Raw genomic sequence first — 21738 nt, 5'->3', positions numbered from 1 at the left:
TGCCTTTAGGTGCTGCGTTTGTATTAAACATAAAGCAGGGAAGGAACACGTTTTACCCAACCACTTCAGTGTCCGTGAGCATATTAAGAATCCACCACAGAACACATCAAGGAAGATGCCAGATTCACCTGTCCAAACACACCACGAGACCTTAAATGACTATGTCTCCTTTAAGCATAAATGGCAACAACCAACCACTCATGGCCCAACTCGTATTCAGCTAAAGTGAAAACTTCCACAGAGAACATACCAATCTCCATGAGGAAAAACAAAATCTAGATGCTTAACAACTGTGCCCCACAAACAGAGTGATCTCATTTGCAAAAAGACAGTATTTCCACAAGGTGGAAAAGGCAAATTTCCCAAGGCCAACTTTGTATCTTTTCCTGTTTACTGCTGTTACGGGTTTAATTTTATTTCATAAAACTTCACAAATATGAAATACAACACTTACCTTCATAACTTCCTAACAGTCTGGACAACTAAAACCATCCACCGTGTGGGGAGAAAACCTCGGTGAGCTCTGCGCCTCAGGCGTGCACTGGAGAGAGCCTGACCAGACAGCTAAGTCCTCGGAGGCCACTGGTCCTCAAGGAGCTCTCCCACGTCACACCTGGTGTCACTGCAAAGCAGTGGCTGAGGAATCTGACCTGCACACGGTATTTATATCGGCACACTTGGTTCTCACCCCCAGCACCGGGAATTCTCTTCTCCCAAAGGCTTAAAGGTCTGCCATATGGACCTTCAGATGGTAGTCAGGCTCATTTACACCCCGGGCCTCTAAGCAGACCGCTGCAAAGACAGCCAGAGCTCAAGCCACTGAACTCCCCCTTATCAAACGAGGTGAGTGGTAACCCCTGCACACCCATCACCTCTGGAACGGTGACCCCTGCAGAAACTGCTACAGTGGCAGAACGCCCATGCCGCCAGCCCCATGCCTCCACAGAAACATCAATGCCCTCCTCCAAGCTGCTACTGGGGCTCCAGAAACTGCTCTCTACCTCTTTTGATGTCATCCAGCTGAGGTTCAGGTGAGGGGTTATCCTTCAAGGGAGAGGTTTTGGGTCCAGCTGGAGGCTTCGTTGGTGCTCTGAACGGTATAGGTGGTGGTGGCGGCGGCTGGGATGGCTGTGGGGGTCGCGGGGGCTGCTGCTCCATCCGGGCTTGGATTTTACTGCTCCCCTCAGCTCTGAAATGAGAAGCAGTCTGTAAATTAGAGGGGCAAAAACAGTGGTTCTCAGATCTGCCCCAGTTACCAAGCTCCTGGAAGCACCTACAGAGCCCCAGGCTTCAGAAGACTGAATTTTATCACACAAACTACTCATTCTACTGCATTCCAGTTCTGCATCGTGCACCAGAGACAGATGGATACCACACTCGCCGCCCTCAAGGAGCTCATGTTTTTTTATCGTGCAGCAGCTAAGGCACTGAGGTAGAATATACTGTGATTATGATAACAGAATAATGTAACTACTCAACTTCTGCACACTATAAAGTTATAACCACACGCAAATGTGTTATTAAAGAAAACTAGCTCTGGAAATACTGGCCTGTTCGAAGTTTTTTTCCCATTCTCTAATTACCACTCATTTTGTCACATGCCAGCTCTTGCTGGCAGACAGGCAGAGTATTCCACCCCAGACCAAGGAAGTACCATCAACAATTTATTTTGTAAATGGACTAGCTCAGCACTTTTCAAACTTTGGGGAATCTCATTAAAGTGCAGACTCTGACTTAATAGGTCCTGAAATCTTGTATTTTTAACAAACACTTAAGTGATAAAACACTGCTGTTCCCCAGAGGACACTGAGTAGTAACAGAAACGCCCACAACCAACAGCTTCCAGGAGGATAACCGCAGCCCCTGGCTGGAGGAGGTAATCTACCCACACACTGCACAGCAGGAGGGGGCTCCCCGCCGGCCCTGAACTTAGGGAGGCACCGGCGCACTGACCCCATCTCTCCATCTGTGTGCGTGTGTTCGCAAGGTAACACCACCACCTTTCCAAAAGTTACTTGTAAAGGTTAGATAATGCACGTAAAACATCTAGCACAGTGCCTGGCCTGTGATAAGACCTCAATAAATGGTGGGTACGTTTACTTTTTGTGGAATGAGTAAAGAAAAACAACTTGAGGAAGCATACACAGAAAAACATTGAGCTAACACTCTCTTTAAAATTTATTTACTCTATTACAATAATTACTGTATCACAATAATATAACCACTGGGTTACTTCTATTTATAGAATAGAATTTGACTTTAAAATAAAATCTAATTGGCCTCATATGACACATGTAATGCCTGTCAAATTAAAAATTAAAAGAGAGCTCACTATTCAAAAGAAATTAGATAAAGCTGATATTATAATGATCTCAAATGTCTCTTGTAAAAATTTAATGTTGTCACTCTAAAAAATAATATATATTACTCAATTATTCTTTCATAATTTTAAGTCTGTAAACTTAAATCTTATCCCTTGGGTGGTACTGCATCAACTACCATGAGATTAATAAAATTGACTTAATCATAAAGTTCACCCCTCTCACCAGTGACTTCTATGTTTCAAGTCTTAAAAACATTATTTATTTTCATTGCCTTTGAAGAAAATATATTTTATTGACTTGTCTGAGAAGACACAGGTGGGAGTTGCTGAGACTGCCAACAGGACACTAAGTTCCCAGACGTGCACATTCTTATAAAATAACTGAATAGACAAGGTAAGTCTACAGAAATGGCACAGCAACCTTTATCCGCTTTTTCACATACCGTGTCTTCTTGACCTGGATGCTGCTGCTGAGCTTTTCCAGCACATATTCTCCAGTGTCGTGATTGATGATCAGCACACAGTCCTTCTGGTAAGGCCGCTTGTTCCCCTTGAACACAGTCATCGGTGGTGTGGATCCCTTTTCCGCCACAAAAGAACAATTCAGACAATCAAACCAAATACTCCAGTTATGAATATCAAGACTGAGTTTAGAGCTGGCTTTATCTCATCAAATCTTTTATCAGAACTACCCAAACAGGAATAGAAAGGGGACTTCCTTGGTGGTCCAGTGGCTAAGACTCTGTGCTCACAATGCCAGGGGCCCAGGTTCGCTTCCTGGTCAGGGAACGAGATCCCACCTGCTGCAACCAAGATTCAGCACAGTCAAATGAACTTTTTTTTTTTTTAAAAGAAATAGAATAAACTGATTTGTATTTTATTTTTGCTTGGGAAGCCAGGAGTTAAAGAGGAAATAATATAAGAAGACTCTGTAACTGTGCAATTAGCTCTAAGTAATCAAGAAATATATATAAAATTTTAAAATTACTGTACATTTTCCAGAGATTTGGGAAATGTACAAATAACAGTAAAGTGTGAACTGAGAACAGAAATGACACGTTCATGTCTGACACTGAATAGAGCTCTCACTATGAGCAGTAAAGCTAGTGAGTGATCTCTGCACTTCCTTATAATAGGAGACTCCGGGCTTCCCCTTCATGCTAAGTAACCACACACCTTCTCCAAGCTCACTGTTCTAGCTGGTTCAAGTACCTCAAGCCACTATCCTGCTTAAGGCCTTCCAAGACTGCCCAGTGCTTAAGACCCAAGAAGAAAACCTTCAAACCAGCCACCTGGCCCCTCCATTGCACCCGGCTCCTCTCACCCCGGGCTCTGCGGGTCCCAGAGAAGAAGGCACCAGTCCTCTCTCAGAACCGCAAGTTCTGTCTTGAAGGGATTTAACAAGGATTCTGTCTGCAACATCCCAACCCCTCCCTCCCTTTCAATTATTCAACCTTCAAATCTGCTCAAAGGTCACTTCCTCAGGGAAGTCTCCCTAGATTTTCTAAAGTAAGTGCTATGTTTTTCTACAGTTATTGAAACTCCCTAAAGGCAAGAAACACGCTTGTTTTCTTCAAGACTATATTCTCAGTACCTAGTAATGAGCCAGCATCACGGTGGGTGGATGTTAATATTTGTCGAATATATCATTTAATCCCCTTGATGGAATCAGAAATTGGTTTGCTCCTTGACTCCTGGTTCAGACAGTAAAAATTAAGAGCTGGAAGGGACCTTAGGGACCACTTATCTAACCTCTTTATTTTACATTTGGGAAACTAAGGTCCAAAGGGAGATGATGTAACCTGCCAAAGACAACTAATGAGACAGCAGTTTAAACTGGCAGACAGTTTTTTGTCAGCACAAAGCTTCCCAGGTCTCTCTGTCTAGAGCCTTTTCTTTCTCTCATTGGTTACCAAGAACTTATCATGTTCCAGGACAGGCCTCAGACATGCACTGACACGTGTTCATTAAAGACTATTCTGTCTGATCCTTGAGATCACAGAGGTGCCTTGGTAAGGCTTCAGCAGTGTCTCTCTCTGGGAGGGTTCTCCACTCAGCTTTTAACCTGGGGCTCTGAACCGAGGCCCTGCCTGAAACCACCAGCCTGCATATCACCCCCTGCCAGATTCACAAACCACGCTGATCCTGCCCCTGCCTCTCCACGCTCCTAAGCTGTTGCTGTTTTATACCCATAGGGCACTTAGGCCTCTTTTTCTTCAGCTGTTGGGGGAGGCTACATATGTCTAAGGGAGGAGCCAGGTTCCACCATGCCTTCTTTGGAACAAAAGGGAAAAAGGGAGCTTGGGAAAAACGACAAAGAATTTTTTTGCTCAGGAGCCTGGGAAGCATGAATTCCATCCCATCCACTCCCCAGAGTTCCTTTTCTCCTTATGTTGGCACTTTGGAAATCTAGAAGTTTTTAAAAAGGAGGAAATGAAACTGCAGTAACAGAATATGAAGATTTACTGTGATTCCATATTGAAAAACAACAACGATGGAATAAAACCTACAGGGATGTGTGGCAGTGTAATCGTGACTTCATCGCCTTTGCCAACCTGAAGCTCTCCTTCACAGGAAGTGTCTATAGATGCTGGCTTAAAGTCATCTAAAGGGAAAGAAACAAAGCATTTATTCACCAGGTTACTTGTACCAAGCGCTTGCAGGGCATTTGCGTGTAAGAATGGAAATTTTTTGCAACTCAGATAAAAGAAAATACAAACCACTTAGAATTTCTTAAAATGTTATCTCACTGTGGAAAACTTCTCACATACAACAGCAAAGAGAATAATACAATGAGTCCTGCGTACCATCACCCAGCTTCATTATCAGTTCTGGGACAATACTGTTTCATCTATACCTCCATATACTTTCCCTCTTATCCCCACTGGATAATTTTGAAGGAAAAAGGCTAGACTTTAGATAACATTTCATTAAGCAAAGATACTCCCTTCCCCCAAGTGACAGATGAAAATTCATGCCTTATTACCCACAATGAGGTGTTTTATTAGGGTTATTATAAAGATGAAAAGCAACAGAATATGTTTTTAAAACGCTGTGATTGTAAAACACAATATGAAACATGAAAGGTCACAGCATGATATAAGTTGATTTCATTTTGATAAGAACTGTCAAAGTTAGGATTTGCCACACTCAAGTTCCATAGCTCTAATAAGAATATTCCTATAGCTATCTGGAGCAGAAGGTTGAACTGTATTTCCAAAGGTTAATCCTGCCCGTGTTTCTGAATTGCAGTTAAGGCACAGTGTGAACAGCCATCTTACTCCCTTTTAACACAAACCTGCCTCAAACAGCAGGCCAGGCACTTCTGTCAAGCATCTGATTTAAACTGCACATTGCCCTTCATTCTGCTAACACATCAGCTTAGTAAACTGCTCAGGAAATGATGCTGCTCTTATGCCATTCCCAAAACCCAGCCCCTCAGAGGGTGATCTGCTGTCAGCAGGAAGCAGACTAATGGCCTGGCAAGTGACCAGAGGAAAACAGAAGTTCATTATCTACTACGCCCTGTTTCAAGGTGTTGAGTCACATCTAAGGGCTCCTCGGACAAAAACAAGTCTTAACCAGTACTGGGGCTACCAGGACGCGAAACCAGGAGTCTGTGAATCACAGTGGGATGCGCCGGCGGCCAATTCTTCACCCAGGATACAGAGTGGAAAGGCCCTCCCTCAACAGAGTCTGTAATCATGGAGAAAAAAAGAGGTCCAGCATAATGACTATTTGCACATTCCTTACGCCTGCTGGCTTTTGCTTCCAAACATAGATCGAGCTCTAACTTATTCCTGGCTCTCTAATTTTACTTTCCACCCACAAGAGACTGGGTCTGGAAGAAAAGTCAGGGGTAGTCTGGTGACCTCAAAAAGACATCAAAGCACGAGACAAGCTGGCACAGATATATGGAGGAAAAGAAGACGGATGAGGTGCAGAGCTGCGGATTCTGGGGCTGCAGCGGGGCGTAGGGGAGAATAGAACCAAAGCGGGCAAGGAAAGAAAAGGAAAGAAGACAGGAAGGGAATGGAACAGGAGGGAGTGGAGGCCAACCCCGAGGAAAACGAGAAAACCTCCTGAAGCGTGGAGATCCCCAGTGGGGATCGGTGTGTGGGGGGGGGGGGGAGGCTGGAATACAAAGAAGCTGGAAACTGATGTGGGGTCGCAGCCCTTCGGTAATAAGAGGGGAAGGTGGAGGATGCCAGCCCCGAAGAAAGAAGAAAAGCTCCTGAAGCGTGGAGATTGGGGTGTGTAGGGGGCGGTGGGGGCGAGGAGGGGGACTTGGAGGTTCAGGGCGCGAGAGGGTCCAATGACCTTCGGAAGAAGCATTTGGTAGCGCAAGGCGGAGAAATCTTGGGAGCTGAGGGAAGGGTCTGGTCTGAGAAGAGGGAGCTGGGAAAAAACCAAAGGGAAAACCCGAGGTCCCCCAAGGGAGGGAACGCCGGCAAGGCCCCCTGGCCTTTTGCTGGGCCGAGGGCGGCCGGTGTGCGGACTCACAGCGGATGGTGTGGAAGGAGGCCCGCGGCCGCTTCTCGAAGCTCTCCCCGAGCCGCAGGCAGTGCTCCTCGCGGTCCAGCAGCGGGTTGACCGTCCCGTTCATGGCCCCGCACGTGCCTCGCGCCCGCCCGGGCGCCCTCCTGGCGCGGCCCCGGCCCGAGCCGCCGGCGCCGGCGTCCGGGGGAGCCGCGCTCCCGGGACAGCGCTCGGGGGCGCGCGGGTAGCCGAGCCGGCGCCCACCCGCGCACGCCGGAAACGAGCTCGGGACTGCGCGTCTGGGCGGAGGACGACTCTGAGGAGACCAGACAGCGGAACTTCCGGCGCCGAGGAGGGACTTCCGGGCCCGCAACGGAAGTAGCGGGGGCGGTGCCATGGCCGAAAGTCTTCTCTGCCTGGAGAATCCGGATTCGAGGTCTCTCCGCGGGGCGGGGGGTGGGTGTTGACCTGTCGAAGGGTTTTGGTTGGTGGTTTTTTTTTTTTTTTTTCCGCGGGGGCTCCCAAATTCTGCTTTTGAGGCAGCGCCTGGCTGGGGGCTCAGCGCGCCCGTCCCCACCCTTCAGGGGAACCTAAGAACTGCTGACGGGGGCGCCCAGCGCGCGGTGGACTAGGCTCACGCGGGTCGCCGCCGCCCCTCGCGGCTGGGCGGCCCGGCTCATCCGCAGGGTCCTGGCGGCCCCACTCTCCGCGTCCCTGAGCCTCTTCTTCGTCCCTTTCGCGCGCCCAGGGCGGCGCGAGGGCCTCCGTTCCCAGAAAGGGACGCCCCCTCGGGTTCATGAGACAAATTCAGGCCACCCGGGCGTAGTAGCTCCGTTTTCCCCGAAAAACGCCGTGTCTCAAGTACTTGGCGACGGTGACCGACCGCCTCCGGCTCGGACAGCAGTCGTGGTTGTTTTTAAAGACACCCCTGTTTCACGGACACCGAACTCTGAGGAACCGTAAGGTTTCTCTGTCAGTTCTGGAGAATGACTTTTTTCCCTGACTAAAGCGGCTTACTGACTGTTCTGGTTGGAATTAAGCCTTTCTGTGCGTGAGAGCCCTGGCCGCTGCATGTCAGCCCCCTGACGGCGGGGTCTGTGTCTTGCTCTTTGTGACCTCTCTCCTGTAGTGGGACAGGGCTTTGTGTAGGGTCAGCATCTAGTAAATGTCTGCGGAATTGAAATGTTAAGTGAAAGAACTATTCTGGAACCGCTAACTCAGCATCTTAAAAAAAAAACTGTCCTAGAACCGCCAACCGGAATTTTTTTTTTTCTTTCCTGCGAATTATCTGCTTCAGTATCTGCGAAGATGCTGCTTCAGGCTTGAACCCAGACTGAGGGACCACTTCTGAGAGGACCCTGCCTGTGTCTGTGGTATCCGCTTGAATTCCTCAGGTTGTTGAGGAATGGAGAATCTCCAGCAGTGTTAAATGTTCAATATATGACCGTCCACGTAGGAGATGGCTGCTTTGCAAAGGAGAGGACTGCAGACAAGGATTCTCAGCTCTGAAGAAGAGGAGAAACTGAAGCGAGACCAAGCTTTAGTGTCTGATTTTAAACAGCAGAAACTGGAAAAAGAGGCTCAGAAGAACTGGGACCTTTTTTACAAAAGAAATAGCACTAATTTTTTCAAAGATAGACACTGGACTACCAGAGAGTTTGAGGAGCTCAGATCATGTAGAGAGGTAAACTAATATTGCACCTTATTTGAGCGATTCTTCATTTAAAATGTGTAGAAGAGGGATGTTTTATTGCATTCCCAGGGCGAGTGTGAGGTAGAAAATTTATGAAACCTGTCAAATGTTTCCTGAATTTTTGTAGCTTAGATATACACTGTCTCAGATAGTTTTAGCAGTTGCTGAGTTGTAAAATACAGAGGAGAGAGGACTTTAGTGGGCATTTTCTGTTTCTTTAAAGCTAATCTGAAAGTTGTAAATATTAAGTTCATACGGAATGATTTCAGTGACAGGTTCATAATGATAATAATGATGAATACTTCACCACACCCCTTTACATGAACTTAACAGTAGTGTTCTGTAATTTAAACCTTAAAGTAACATGTTGAAGTTTGGCATTAGTCTTATTCCCACTTGCTGATGAAATTGAGGGACAAAGCTGTTTAAGTGATTTGTTCAGTGACGGAACATGGGGTGAGGGGAAGAGTTCAGATTTGAGTGCAGGCAATTTAACCTCAGAGCCTGTTTTGTTAGCCATTATGCTGTATTTTCGCCACACCAGATTACCCAGTGTTGGGACAACAGACGAGGCATCAGTTGCTTTGGGTTATCAGTTCACTGGTTAATTGTCTACTCCATGGGGGCAGAGAGTTTGTTTCATGTTCTGGACTTTTTAGTTTGTTTCTTCATTATGTGGATGTTGTGTACTGTAACTGGGTTCTCTTTCCTCAGTTTGAAGATCAAAAATTGACTATGCTTGAAGCTGGCTGTGGGGTTGGGAACTGTTTATTCCCACTTTTAGAAGAAGATCCAGATATCTTTGCCTATGCCTGTGATTTTTCTCCAAGAGCTGTTGAATATGTCAAGGTTGGTGCACCATCCATGTGTTGTTATGTTTCTATTTTCCTAGACTTGTTGTACCTAACTTCCACACCCGTTTTCCCAATTCGGTCCTCCTGAAGGACCAGCTATGATCACTGTATTCCTATTCCTGTGTATGTGCCTGTATAATACATACAGAAACATAACATTATTTAGAAAAGTAGAAAGAAATACCAGACAACATCCATAAACTTGTGTCCAGATTTAATGATTGCTAGCATTTCGCTTCTTTTGCTTTATAAACTTTGATAGTGTCGTTTATAGCTGTATTTAGTTAAGGACTGCATCTTACACTTTATTATGTACCTTAAATCTTCTTAGCCTAAAACATTCCTGCCCTTCCCCTTGACTTTTTCCCCAATGACATTGAGTTTTGGGAGAGCAAGCAATTTTATGTAATGAGGTCCCACATTCCAAATTGGCTGATTGTTTCTTTCTATCATTGTTTAACTTGTTGCTTTATGCCTTGTATTTTCTGTAAACCAGAAGTTAGATTTAAATCAGGTAAAATATTTTGAGCAAAAACACTTTAGTAGGTGATGATGTAGCTTTCATATTGCATCCTGTCAGGAGGCAGTGATCTAATCTCACTGTAAGTGATGCTAGTTTTGGCCACTGGGTTAAGGTGGCTTCCTAATTCCCCTGTTGCACAGGTGTCTTCTTTTTGTCATTAGCAGATATGTGAGGGATTCTTTGGCAACATGCAGATACCTATTTTTCCATCAACCTTTCACAATTTTAGCACCTATTAGACTATTTTAATAGTGATATTACATTGTACTATAACCTACCTTCTTCGCTCTACATTATATCTTGCCAAGTTTTTTCATCCCAGTACATGTAGGTCTACTGCATTTCATTTACCTCTTGTAGTATTTCACAGAATGGATATGCCATATAGTAATATTTGCATTGTTGATGATTGTTCAAATTGCTTCTAATTTTTGCTCTCACAAGTAGGATTGATGTAATCAGAATTATACGCATGCCCCAAAACACATGTGTACATGTCTCTGTGGTGACTAATAGGAGAAATAGAATTCCTTGGAGGAAGCATACACATTAAAATTTAAATAGATAATGCCAGCTATCCATCCAGAAAATTATACCAATTTATAATTTCACCAATAATATAAAGATTTTTTTTTTCCTCTGTGCCATCAACATTTAACATCAGTCCTTTTTTTTGGCTGCACTGTACAGCATGTGGGATCCTAGTTCCTCATTCAGGGATCAAACCCACTCCCCCATGCATTGAAAGCACAGAATCTAATCTCCTGGACCACCTGGGAAGTCCCACCATCAGTCTTTTGTATATCTCCCAATCTTATAGGCCAAAAGTACTGTCTGCATATTTTAAATTGTTTATTCTTTATAACAAATAAGGTTGAAGATTTTGTGATGTGTAAATAAGCATTAGTTTTTCTTCTGCTTGTTTTTTTTCCTTTATTCTACATATGTTTATCCGGAGCCTAATGTAGGCCAATCACTGTTCTAAGCATTGGGATGAAGTAATAAACAAAGCAAACAAAATCCTTACCCACATTGGGCTTAGACAGTAGTATGAATTGTCTATTCATACCTTTGCCCATTTTTCTGTCATTTTGTTTCCTATTTTGAGGATATATTCTGTTATATCTGTTGCAAACATTTCTTCCAGTTTATCAGGTATTGTTTTATTATAGAATTTAAGTGATCACATCAAATTAATAATCATTTCCTTTTGAGGTACTAAGGTTTTATGTCTTTTTGGAGTTCTATAATCACATAGATATGCCTTCTATAATTTTGGTTATGAGGATTTTTAATTAATCTGGAAAAGTTTGGCCATTATTTTTCGAGTATTTCTTGAGTTCTTGTTTTCTCCGAGGATTCCAGTTATCTCTCTTATACCATTTGCTATTGTTTCACAGCTCTTGGATGCTGGCTTTTTGTTTTTGTTTTTTTTAACTTTTTTGCCCTTTGCATTTTCAGTTTGTGTATTTTCTGATGTCTTCACTGATTCCTTTTAGGCAGTATTTCCTATTGATGAGCCTGTCAGAAGCATTTTTCATTTCTGTTACTATGTTTTTGGTTTTTAGCATTTCCCATTGACTTGTAGTTTCTATATCTCTGAAATTATCTATTTGATCTTGCATGTTGTCTGCCTTTTTCATTAAAGCCTATAATACGTTAATCATAATTTTTTGTTTTTTAATGTCCAAACCTGTAGTTCCAGTGTCTGTGTCATATTTGAATCTGGTTTTCATGATTGTCTCTTCAGACCATGTTTTTTTCTTGCCTTATGGTGTGCTGTGTTTTTTTTTTGTTGAAAGCTAGGTATGTTATCCAGGGCAGTGGATAGGTAATAAGGATTTGTGATCATCTAGACAGGAGTTGCAGTCTGTGTTAAAGTCTGTTGTTGTTATAGTTACCTGTGAGGTTTGTTGTTGCTATGGGCCCGTGAGACTTCAGACTCCTCTGGTGACTTTGTTGCTCCTGTTGGCTTCGGGTCTTCCCTCTGTGCTCCTCCCTGTGACGAGCCTGTCTCTTGCAGCTTTCCCACAAGTGTTTCTGCCTCTCCAGGAATAGAGCTTTTCTTTCTCATCCTTTCCCCTCCTCTGTCATCCTCTGTGGTCATGAGGCCATTCTGTCTGCAGATTAAGACAAAGTTTGGGCAGAGCAGTGCCCTCCCCCAGGGGCAGTGATAGTCTACCAGTGCCCCAAGGACCCAAGTCTCAGATGGCTTTTCCCCTGCGTATTAAACCTTTTCTCCCTTAAAGGAGCTGAGAAAGTCCAGCCCCGTTCTTTCTGTGAGAGTCTAAGCGATGTCCCTGGGGAAAACACCTGCAAGGGCGGGGCCTCCCGATGGCTTCATCCCTGGGAGCTTCATGCTGTTTGTCACATTGCTAGTTTTCTCTCTCCAGACTGGAGGCTCCTGCCTCAGGTAAGCAAATGCTTGGGTCCTGCATCTTCCTGAAAGCGCCGCTCCTTCTCCAGATCTGGGGGTGGCTGGTGGTTCTTTGACCTCTGCTCTCTCGTGGGTTCGCATGAAGTTGCTGTCTGTCCCGCTCATGGCCCTGTAAGGATAGGCTCTCCGTCTCTCCACCTCTGCACTGGAGCTGAATTCTTTTATTTCTCCTAGCAGTCTGCTGTCCTTTAACACAAGTGGATAGAGCTAGCTGTTCAAACAGTGAATTGAGGGAGAAATTCATTTTCCATTCCTGGTGATTGTAACCTTTGTTATCTATCTTTTTAAAAAAGTTAATGTCATTTTTGTCACCTATCTTCTGTCATATACACTACTGATCCCTCTAAATACATGGGTCTGTTTGGGGACACTCTTTAGTCTCACTGATATGTTGGCCCCCATTCTCAAACCACACTGTTTAGTACTACATTTTGTAATGTGTTTTGATGTCCTGTGGTATGCCTCCTCCTCCATTGCTTTTCATCTAAAAATTGTCTTGGCTGTTCTAAAGGTTTTTACTTCCAGATGAATAAAATTCACCTTATCAAATTTCTTGAAATCTGTGAGGATTCGGTTGAGATTGCAATAAACTCCAATTTATAAGCAGAGTTATAGGTAGAACTGACCCGTCCTATAACTTTATATATCTGCTTATTAAGGTCCTTATTTACATTAAATACAAGTTTATTATTTTTCTCTATAATGCTGTTATATATGTGTTGAAACCCATTACCAGAATATACCAGGAATACACTTGTATTTTAAAAGGGGGGTTTTCTTAGCTCGCTGCATCAAGGGAAAATATACCCAGAAGACGTGTGGGAGCGTCTCAGTAAAGGGAGTTGGAAGGCCCTCATAGGATTCAGGGTTATAGTGGATGATTCAGAGGAGGGCTGAGGGAGCAGAGGCAGATTTTGATTTATCATCCCTCTGGAGTTACATGCTTCTGAAATGCTCAGTTTGGAATATGTGATAGACAGTATACACAGTTAAAAATAATTCGTTGATGTGTTTAAAAGAGATCCATCAACAAGGACCTACTGTATAGCACAGGGAACTCAGCCCAATACTCTAATAACATAAATGGGAAAAGAATTTGAAAAGAAGATACATGTATACGTATAACTGAATCACTCTACACCTGAAACTAAGGCAACAGACGTTGTTAATCAACTATACTCCAATATAAAATTTAAAAAATTTTTTAAAGAAAAAAAAGGAACAAAATTATTTGTTAAACTGAGATCTTGCCCCTCGTAGCAGTATTGAATGTTACATGCTTTAATGTGAAAATGACCTGTTCCTCAGTTTACCCTGTAACAGTGACTGTTGAGTTTTCTGCAGCAGTGTGCACATGGAAATAGCATCTCCATGTGCGTTGTGTTTTTCTGTATATATCAGCATGGATGTTGTGTTGAAGTTATTTTGTGTTTTTCTCCTCTCTAGCAAAATCCTCTTTATGACACAGAAAGATGCAAGGTGTTCCAGTGTGATCTGACTAAAGATGACCTTCTGGAGCACGTGCCCCCAGAGTCTGTGGATGTTGTCACCTTGATATTTGTGCTCTCTGCAGTTCACCCTGATAAGATGCACCTTGTCTTACAAAACATTTACAAGGTTAGTGATTGTGAGCCTGCATTTGAGGGTTCGACATCCTGACTTTTCACTTACCTTCCCTCTGAGGCTCACATGCCATCTTAATTCACAGTCTCTCTGTTCTTACAAGGTGGGCTGTGTAGTCAGTGTATGAAAAGAAGTTCTCCTGCGTAAAACATCCACCTTAAGTTCTGATTGGCTTAGTGGCCATAGCTGCGCTTCAGAGCTTGGCCGGCCTTGGAGCAGCTGCCTGGAATCTGTGGAGCCCTGCGGTAAAGCCAGAGGGAGCAGGGGCCAGCGCACAGAGCACACAGGCTGGAGTCAGCGTGCCTCGAGTTAAGCCTTACTTCCCTCCGCAGGCCGCTGCCTTTATCTCTCTGAGCCTCCGTTTCATTATCTGTGGAATGTTGAGATAATGGTTCCTAGATCTTGGGATTTGGGGCAGATTATATGAGATGTTTTTGCAGTGCCTAGTAATGGTGAGTGCTCTTAAAAGTCAGCCATGGTCATTGTTGCCTCTCCCATCTTTGCTGTTAGAACCCAAGCTACTGTGACTACCAGCAGGCTGCTGCAGCACTCAGGGAGTGAAGTAGCACTTCCAAATAATGGGACTCGAGACAGGCCACCTTATCGTCCTTCCCTTTGACGGTTCAGGTGAACGTGAAGGATTGAGAAAGATGGGGATTAGACAGATGGAAAAATGGTGAGGGTGGTCAGAGGGTGACTTTTGTGACATTGAGAGTATGAAGGGGTTATCACACTTCATGGTGTGGGCAAGACTTTAGAACATTACTGTGGGAGTGAGTGATTAAGGTAAGGTGAAGGATGAAATCTTTGAAAGAGAGAAGCTCAAATCATTGAATCCAGCATATTTGGAAGGGTAATTCATGTGTATGTTCATATTAATTGGAGTTAAAAATGGAGTAGTGTACGGATAAGAGCATAAACCAGAAGAAACATTCATCGTGAAATCGAGGGAAACGACCCTGGAACTAATAGATGCCCTCGTGGCTCAGTGGTAAAGAATCCATCTGCCAATGCAGGAGATGTGAGTTCGATCCCTGGTTTGGGAACATCTCCTGGAGCAGGAAATGGCAACCCACTCCAGTACTCTCACCTGGGAAATCCCATGGGCAAAGGAGCCTGGCAAGCTACAGTCCATAGTGTCGCAAAGAGTCGGACACGACTTGGTGACTAAACAACAGCAATGATAAGGGGTCGTGGGTGGTGGTGTGAGCTGACGACAGAAGGTTCAGAGCTGAAACTTGAGGGGAGAAACAGGGATGCACAGAAAGAAGCAGTGGGGGGCAAGGAGGACCCTGTCCCATCCCTGCACTAGGTGATACTTGGGCCATGGGCGAAAACACTGACTGCTTGAGAGGTGGCAGGGAAAACTGTCCTCAGGGGACAGTCAGGTTGTTAGCACAGGAATGTGAAGGGAGCATTCAGGATACCAGTGATTTCACTGATGAAGGGTCCAGGGACTAGGAAGGAGCGGGAGACAGGAGTAAGGAATGTCTGGGACTTCGTGGGGAGGACAGTGCCCACTGTCAGTACTGTTCATCATTGTGCTAGAGGTCCCAGTCAACAGGAAAGCACCAGAAAGAAGAATGAGAAAGAAATACATTGTTTTCAGGTAGTATAATTGTCTATTGAGAAAATATTAAAGAATATTAATATTAAATAATTACACAGGTAATAAGATGAATGCCTTTATTTAAAAATAAAGAATTGTATGCTTTATTTAAAAAAGTAACATGCACTGTGTAATCATGTTCCACTTCATGATATATTTTACCCTGTTGTTTAAGTTTGAGGTTTTTGGTAGACTTTTTCTTTTTTTCTGAGGAAATTGACAAGTTGATTCTAAATTTACATCAAGGAATAGAGTCAAAACATTCCTGAAGAAGGAGATGGGAAGATTTATACCTTACCAGATATAAAGGCTCATTACAGCTATAGTTATTAAGACAGATGGTATTTGCAGAGGGACAGAAAAATTGACAAATGAAATATGATAGCTTAGAAGAAGATCCGTGTATGTATGGAAATTTGATAGTTGATAGAGGTGACATTGAAAGATGACTGGGAAAAGGACTGCTCAGGAAGTGATTCTGGGACCATTGGTGGTCCATGTGGGAAAAATCCAGAATTGTTTTCCCGCTTCACATCCTTATGCAAAAGTCATTTTGTATGGATTTAAAGGTGGATTTAAAGACTTACCTGGAAAAGACAAAAAATTTAAGCCTTTCAGAAGAAACTATAAGAAAGAAATCTTTGACTTCAGAGTGGGGAAAATTTTCTCAAAGACTGAAAAACATTCTGTGCATAAAGATGATATAATAAAATTAGGAGTTTGTTTTCTTCAAACGATAAGATGATACAAAGAAATTAGAGAGACCAGGTGGGAAAAGTAACTTAAAATCTACTCAACTGAGAGCCTTCTCTGGTAGTCCAGTGATTAAGACTCCTTCCTTCCACTGCAGAGGTGCATGGGTTTGATCCCTGGTCCTCTGTTTGGGGAACTAAGATCCCACATGCCACTCGCTGTGGCAAAAAAAAAAAACCCGAAAAACTATTCAACTGACAAAGATTAGTATTTCAGAATGTATAAAGAGTTCTTGGGTAACAGTAAGAATGACAATGGAAAAACAGTCTTTTTATAGATGAGAATATACAGATAGTAAGTTGACATATGAACAGATAACCTCAGTAACCCAGGAAATGGAAAATAAAGCCTTAATGAGACACCATTAGATTATAATAAAGTCCAACAGAGCTGAGTATTAATGAGGAAATCCCTCTTCTTGATTTAAATGAAAACATATAGCATGTTGTGTGTATTTTAGTAATAATGAAATGTTATGTTAAAAAAAACAAAAACGCTGACTTGAGCTGTCTCAGTCCACACATGGCCTCTGTTGTAACCTTTCTTAGGCTAATAAGTTCCATTTCAGCCTCCTCCTGTTTTAGCCCTCAATAGAATTCCTTTTTCAGCTGACCTGGAATGAGTTCACAACAGCAGTGTGAGGCCCCCATACACGGTGACTGGTTCATTAATTGGATATCATGTGCTTCATCAGAAAGTTAGCGGAAAAAGCAGCCTCTCAGCTTCTGACAGTCAGACACCCTTTGGGCAGCTCTCCAGTCCTGTATGAGCAACCACAGTAACGTGCTTTTCCATGGTAGAGCTAATTACACTAGGATGGTAACACCAGAGGAATTTTAAAACCACTTAATTTTAAACTGAAAGGGAACCTTAAAGTTGGGTTCCCTCATTTTTGGAATGAAATGGTGGAGTAAAAATCAACCAAATCTGTCGTCAGAAGACAGGATTTTGGTTTTCCCTGTGCCACTGACTTGCCCTGAAAGCCTGAGCAAATCACTTGTACTCTGAACCTCACTTACCAAGAGTGGGTCTGACTGATCTCACCTGCCATCTTCATGGAGCTGTTGGGAGGATGAGAAACCCAGCGAAGGCACAATCCTGCCTCAGAGGAGGTGTTAGTACCGTAATTTCTGTTTTACAGACGAGAAAACACATTCAGAGGGATGAAATAATTTGTCTAGGGTCATTCAGGCAGTTAACAGAAGAGCTGGCCAATGGATCAGGAGTTCCCAGATTCCTGAGCGAGAGCCCCATGCGGCCTTCCCTTCCTTCTGAAAATAAGAGTGAGTCTCATACAAATTAAAGTTTTCAGATTGTTTTCTTCTCAGTCACATTTTAAAATTTAGCATTTCTGACCAAAGTAAGAATGTTTTTATCCAAGAGGTTCTTTATTGACAGTATTTTAAATGCATGCTAGTGTTGATAAGAATTCGCTAAGTGAGAAAATCTGCAGCACACTTGGAAGTATTATGGACTCTTTCATACTCTATTCAAGAAGAGGAAATATCAAATTACCTCAGATATCTACTGTAATAGGTAGTATATGTCATACGTTGTAAAGATTATCTTGCAGATGTGATGAGTCAGAATATACTTAGTAGTAAAATCAATGCCCCCTTTTGAAGACCACTTTCACTTGGTAATGTTACACAGTTTGAAAGAATACCCACTTAAAAAACAAGTGTCACAGCAAGTACCTTGTTCTTTTCATTCTGGAAAGCATATGGCTGTTTGCTTTGTAGGAGGGGAGCAGTTATACGATGCTCTGCAGATTTTACCTTCCAGTTTTTGAAACGCCTGCTCTGTGACAACTGTTTCTAAAACCTGGGGTAAGGGACTCCCACCGGGGCCTGACACTTGTCCCTTCTCTACACACTGCGCTGGCCTGAGGGTGCTCCACCTCAAAGCAAGAAGTGCAGCAGTAGGGGGAGAATGGGTGGTGTTAGCCCTTCCCTCCCAGCCTCTCTGGTCTTGTTAGGAGTGAGGACAGAATTGGACTGACACTCCCCCTCCCCATTGCTGCCCGGGACTAACAACATCCCTGATCTTCTAGTGTGATGCCATTTGACCCAAGTATGAGCTCGGACTCTGCTGTTTAACAGCTGCTGTATGATTGTGGGCACATCACTTCCTTTTTCTGCTACCAGTTTCTTAGTCTCAGGGGATAATCACACTTTTCCTCCCAGAATTGTTTGAAGACTTAGTGAGAAAATGTCTGGTCAGCTGTAAAGGGCTTAGCATGGTGTTAGCATGGTGGGCAAGCCATACAGAACTGCAGTGCAGGAGACCAGAACTGACACTCAGGATGAGGAAGGCCAAAACATGACTTCGTATTGATTATATATATATATTTAAAGAAGCAGTTTGACTTACAGGGTCATGGATTAGGAGATGGCTGATAAAGTGATGGTAGAATAATATATTAGTGAGGGTACATGTTTTTTCCTCTGATGTCTTTAGCGTTTTGATTATGGCACTGGACCTTCGAGAGTCCCCTCCTCAGAGCCCAGGAAGTATCCCCACAGCACATGGGACTCTGCCAGGCCTTACCACACCTTTGCTTGGCAGGCCCTTTTCCTTCGTAGTATGGGTGTTTCAGTCTGGCCCTTTTCATCTTGTCACAAATGTAAGCTATTCTCATCCGTAAAATAATCAGGTTTTAATTTATAATAAGTTCTGTCTGACTGGGTCCCTGAGTTATGTGCAGCCTGTTTTGTTTTGTAGGTATTAAAACCAGGCAAAAGTGTCTTGTTTCGCGACTATGGGCTGTATGATCATGCCATGCTTAGGTTTAAAGCCGGGAGCAAACTTGCAGAAAACTTTTATGTTAGACAAGATGGAACCAGATCATATTTTTTCACTGATGGTAAGATTGCTGGAATTGGTCATGATTTCTGTTTCCTTGATTGCGTTGTCGCTGTGGTACTGCTTGGGGTTGGGGGCGACTGGACTCCACACACAGGCGCACTCACCAATGGTGAATGAACACACCAGTGGTGTGTGAACCAAACCCATTCACACACACCACTTACCGCATCAGCCGTGAGCTCACAGGCTCTCTAGTGAGGGTGTCCATTTAGTGACCCGGGTCAGTAGACAGGCTGTGATGCGCCATGTGGATGAGGCCAGAAGCAGTGTGGGAAGGCTGGGGGGGCAAACCAGAATCTTCACTTTGTTCCCTCAGAAATCAAGCAAATAGGACAGGATAGTGCCTTGAGATTACTAGAGTCTCACAAAGGTAAGAGGCCTTTTTCTATAAAAGTGAGTGAAACTTCTTAAGTACATAAACTTGCTAATAGACTGGTCTTTAAAAGGTCATTTTTGATAAGAAAACAATCCAAATGTTGAATATGACTTTAGTACTTTGAACATTAGTTTTAAGCCTATTTTATACAGGCATACCTTGTTTTATTGTGCTTAGCAAACACTCCAGTTTTCACAGATGGGAGGTTTGTTGCAACCCTGTGTTGAGCAAGCCTATTGGCGCCATTTTTCCAATAGCATTTGCTCACTTAATGTCTTGCAGTATTTCAGACTTTTTCATTAGTATTATATTTGCTATGGTGGTCTGTGGTCAGTGATCTTTAATATTACTGCTAAGATTCACTGAAGACTCAAATGGTGGTTAGCAATAAAGTATTTTTTAATTAAGGTATGTGCATTGTTTTTTTAGACACAATGCTCTTGCATTGTGTCTACACCACAGCATAGTGTAAACATAACTTGTATATACTGGAAAACCAGAAAATTCGTGATGCTTACTTTATTGCTTTTTTCGCCTTTTTTGCGGTGAACTGAACCTACAGTATCTCTCAGGTATGCCTGTAATATGAACTGTAATATAATTACCTTCTTAAGCTCTAGTTTTTATATTTGTTACACACACACACTGAGCACACACAATGAGTGAACACACACTGTATGAGTGAACACACACTGTATGAGCGAGCACACACGCTGTATGAGTGAGCACACACACTGTGAGTGAGCACACTGTATGAACACACACACTGAGCACACACACACTGTGAGTGAGCACACACACTATATGAACACACACACTATATGAGTGAGCACACACTGTATGAGTGAGTGTGCACACTATGAGCATGCACACTGCATGAAGACACACACTGTATGAGTGAGCGCACACACTGAGTGAGCGCACACACTGTATGAATGAGCACACACACTTTATGAACACACACACTGTATGAACACACACTGTATGAGTGAGCACACACACTATGAGTGCACACTGTGAGCACACACACTATGAGTGAGCGCACACACTGAGTGAGCGCACACACTATGAGTGAGCGCACACACTATGAGTGAGCACACACACTGAGTGAGCACACACACTGTATGAGTGAGCACACACACTGTATGAACACACACTATATGAGTGAGCACACACACTGTATGAGTGAGCGCACACACTGTATGAACACACACTATATGAGTGAGCACACACACTGTATGAGTGAGCGCACACACTGTATGAGTGAGCACACACAGTGAGCACACACACACTATGAGTGAGCGCACACACTATGAGTCAGCACACACACTGTATGAGTGAGCACACACACTGTATGAACGAGCACACACACTTTATGAACACACACACTGTATGAGTGAGCACACACACTGAGTGCACACACTGTATGAGTGAGCACACACACTGTATGAGTGAGCACACACACTGTATGAGTGAGCACACACACACTGTATGAGTGAGCGCACACTGTATGAGTGAGCACACACACTGTATGAGCGCACACTGTATGAACACACACACTATGAGTGAGCACACACACTGTATGAGTGAGCACACACACTGTATGAACACACACACTGTGAGTGAGCGCACACACTGAGTGCAGGGTCTGGGGCTGTGCTGCTGGTGGGGAATCCTGATGGGACAAGGAGCGTGTGATCCAGGTTGGTTAGCCTCTTGGTGATCGTTTGGGAGTTTCTGCTGACAGGGAGAAGTGTGTTCACTCCCAGAGCAGAGCCTTCTCACCTCCTCACGGTGAGGTTCCCTCAGCCTCCCGCTATACTGACTGTTGCTCAGGGTGCAGTGCCATCCAGACTGCAAGCGCTGCTGATCTGCTTGTCTTCCAGAATTCCTGGCGCGGCTCTTTCTGGACACAGGTTACGAAGAAGAGGTGAATGAGTATGTGTTTCGTGAGACGGTGAATAAAAAAGAAGGACTGTGTGTGCCGAGGGTTTTCCTTCAGAGCAAGTTCCGAAAGCCTCAGAATACCCAAGCTCCTGTTACCCCCGACCTGGGCCATGAGTCCTGACCTTTCACAAGGTTGATCTCTGTGCCTTTCCTTGACAAGCAGAATTTAAACTCACTGTTTATTTTGTGTATTTTTGTATTTTAACTTTTTTAAAGGGATGTGTATACAAATAAAAATACAAATATAAAAGCA

At 43.7% G+C, this 21738-nt stretch overlaps 2 protein-coding genes across 9 annotated transcripts in view; one reads left to right on the top strand and one right to left on the bottom strand.

Annotated features, from left to right (window-relative positions):
* EAF1 (ELL associated factor 1) overlaps nucleotides 1–7232 on the bottom strand; it is a 14759-nt gene extending 7527 nt beyond the window's left edge. The window contains exons 1-4 of the mRNA XM_043474761.1: nucleotides 6827–7232; nucleotides 4834–4928; nucleotides 2767–2903; nucleotides 1002–1189 (exon numbers count right to left, since the gene is read on the bottom strand). Coding sequence (XP_043330696.1) covers nucleotides 1002–1189; nucleotides 2767–2903; nucleotides 4834–4928; nucleotides 6827–7199 — 793 coding nt within the window. The 5' untranslated portion in view covers nucleotides 7200–7232. The remainder of the gene's footprint in view (nucleotides 1–1001; nucleotides 1190–2766; nucleotides 2904–4833; nucleotides 4929–6826) is intronic.
* METTL6 (methyltransferase 6, methylcytidine) lies at nucleotides 7114–21738 on the top strand. 8 transcript variants are annotated; one of them, XM_043474764.1, is made up of 7 exons: nucleotides 7114–7238; nucleotides 8100–8486; nucleotides 9210–9344; nucleotides 13756–13926; nucleotides 19019–19160; nucleotides 19479–19532; nucleotides 21425–21738. In XM_043474764.1, the coding sequence occupies exons 2-7, from the start codon at nucleotides 8262–8264 to the stop codon at nucleotides 21604–21606; spliced, it is 909 nt and encodes a 302-aa protein (XP_043330699.1). In that variant the 5' UTR covers nucleotides 7114–7238; nucleotides 8100–8261; the 3' UTR covers nucleotides 21607–21738. The 8 variants fall into 8 exon arrangements, 7 of the variants coding, with proteins under 7 accessions (XP_043330699.1, XP_043330701.1, XP_043330698.1 ...); XM_043474766.1 differs by lacking the exon at nucleotides 19479–19532; XR_006270547.1 differs by lacking the exons at nucleotides 7114–7238; nucleotides 21425–21738 and adding an exon at nucleotides 17436–17577 and having other exon boundaries at nucleotides 7247–8486; nucleotides 19479–19497.

The sequence above is a fragment of the Cervus canadensis genome, chromosome 7, assembly GCF_019320065.1.
Source record: "Cervus canadensis isolate Bull #8, Minnesota chromosome 7, ASM1932006v1, whole genome shotgun sequence".
Lineage (NCBI taxonomy): Eukaryota > Metazoa > Chordata > Mammalia > Artiodactyla > Cervidae > Cervus > Cervus canadensis.
The sequence above is the reverse complement of the archived record's forward strand: the minus strand, read 5'-3'. Positions and strand labels throughout refer to the sequence as shown.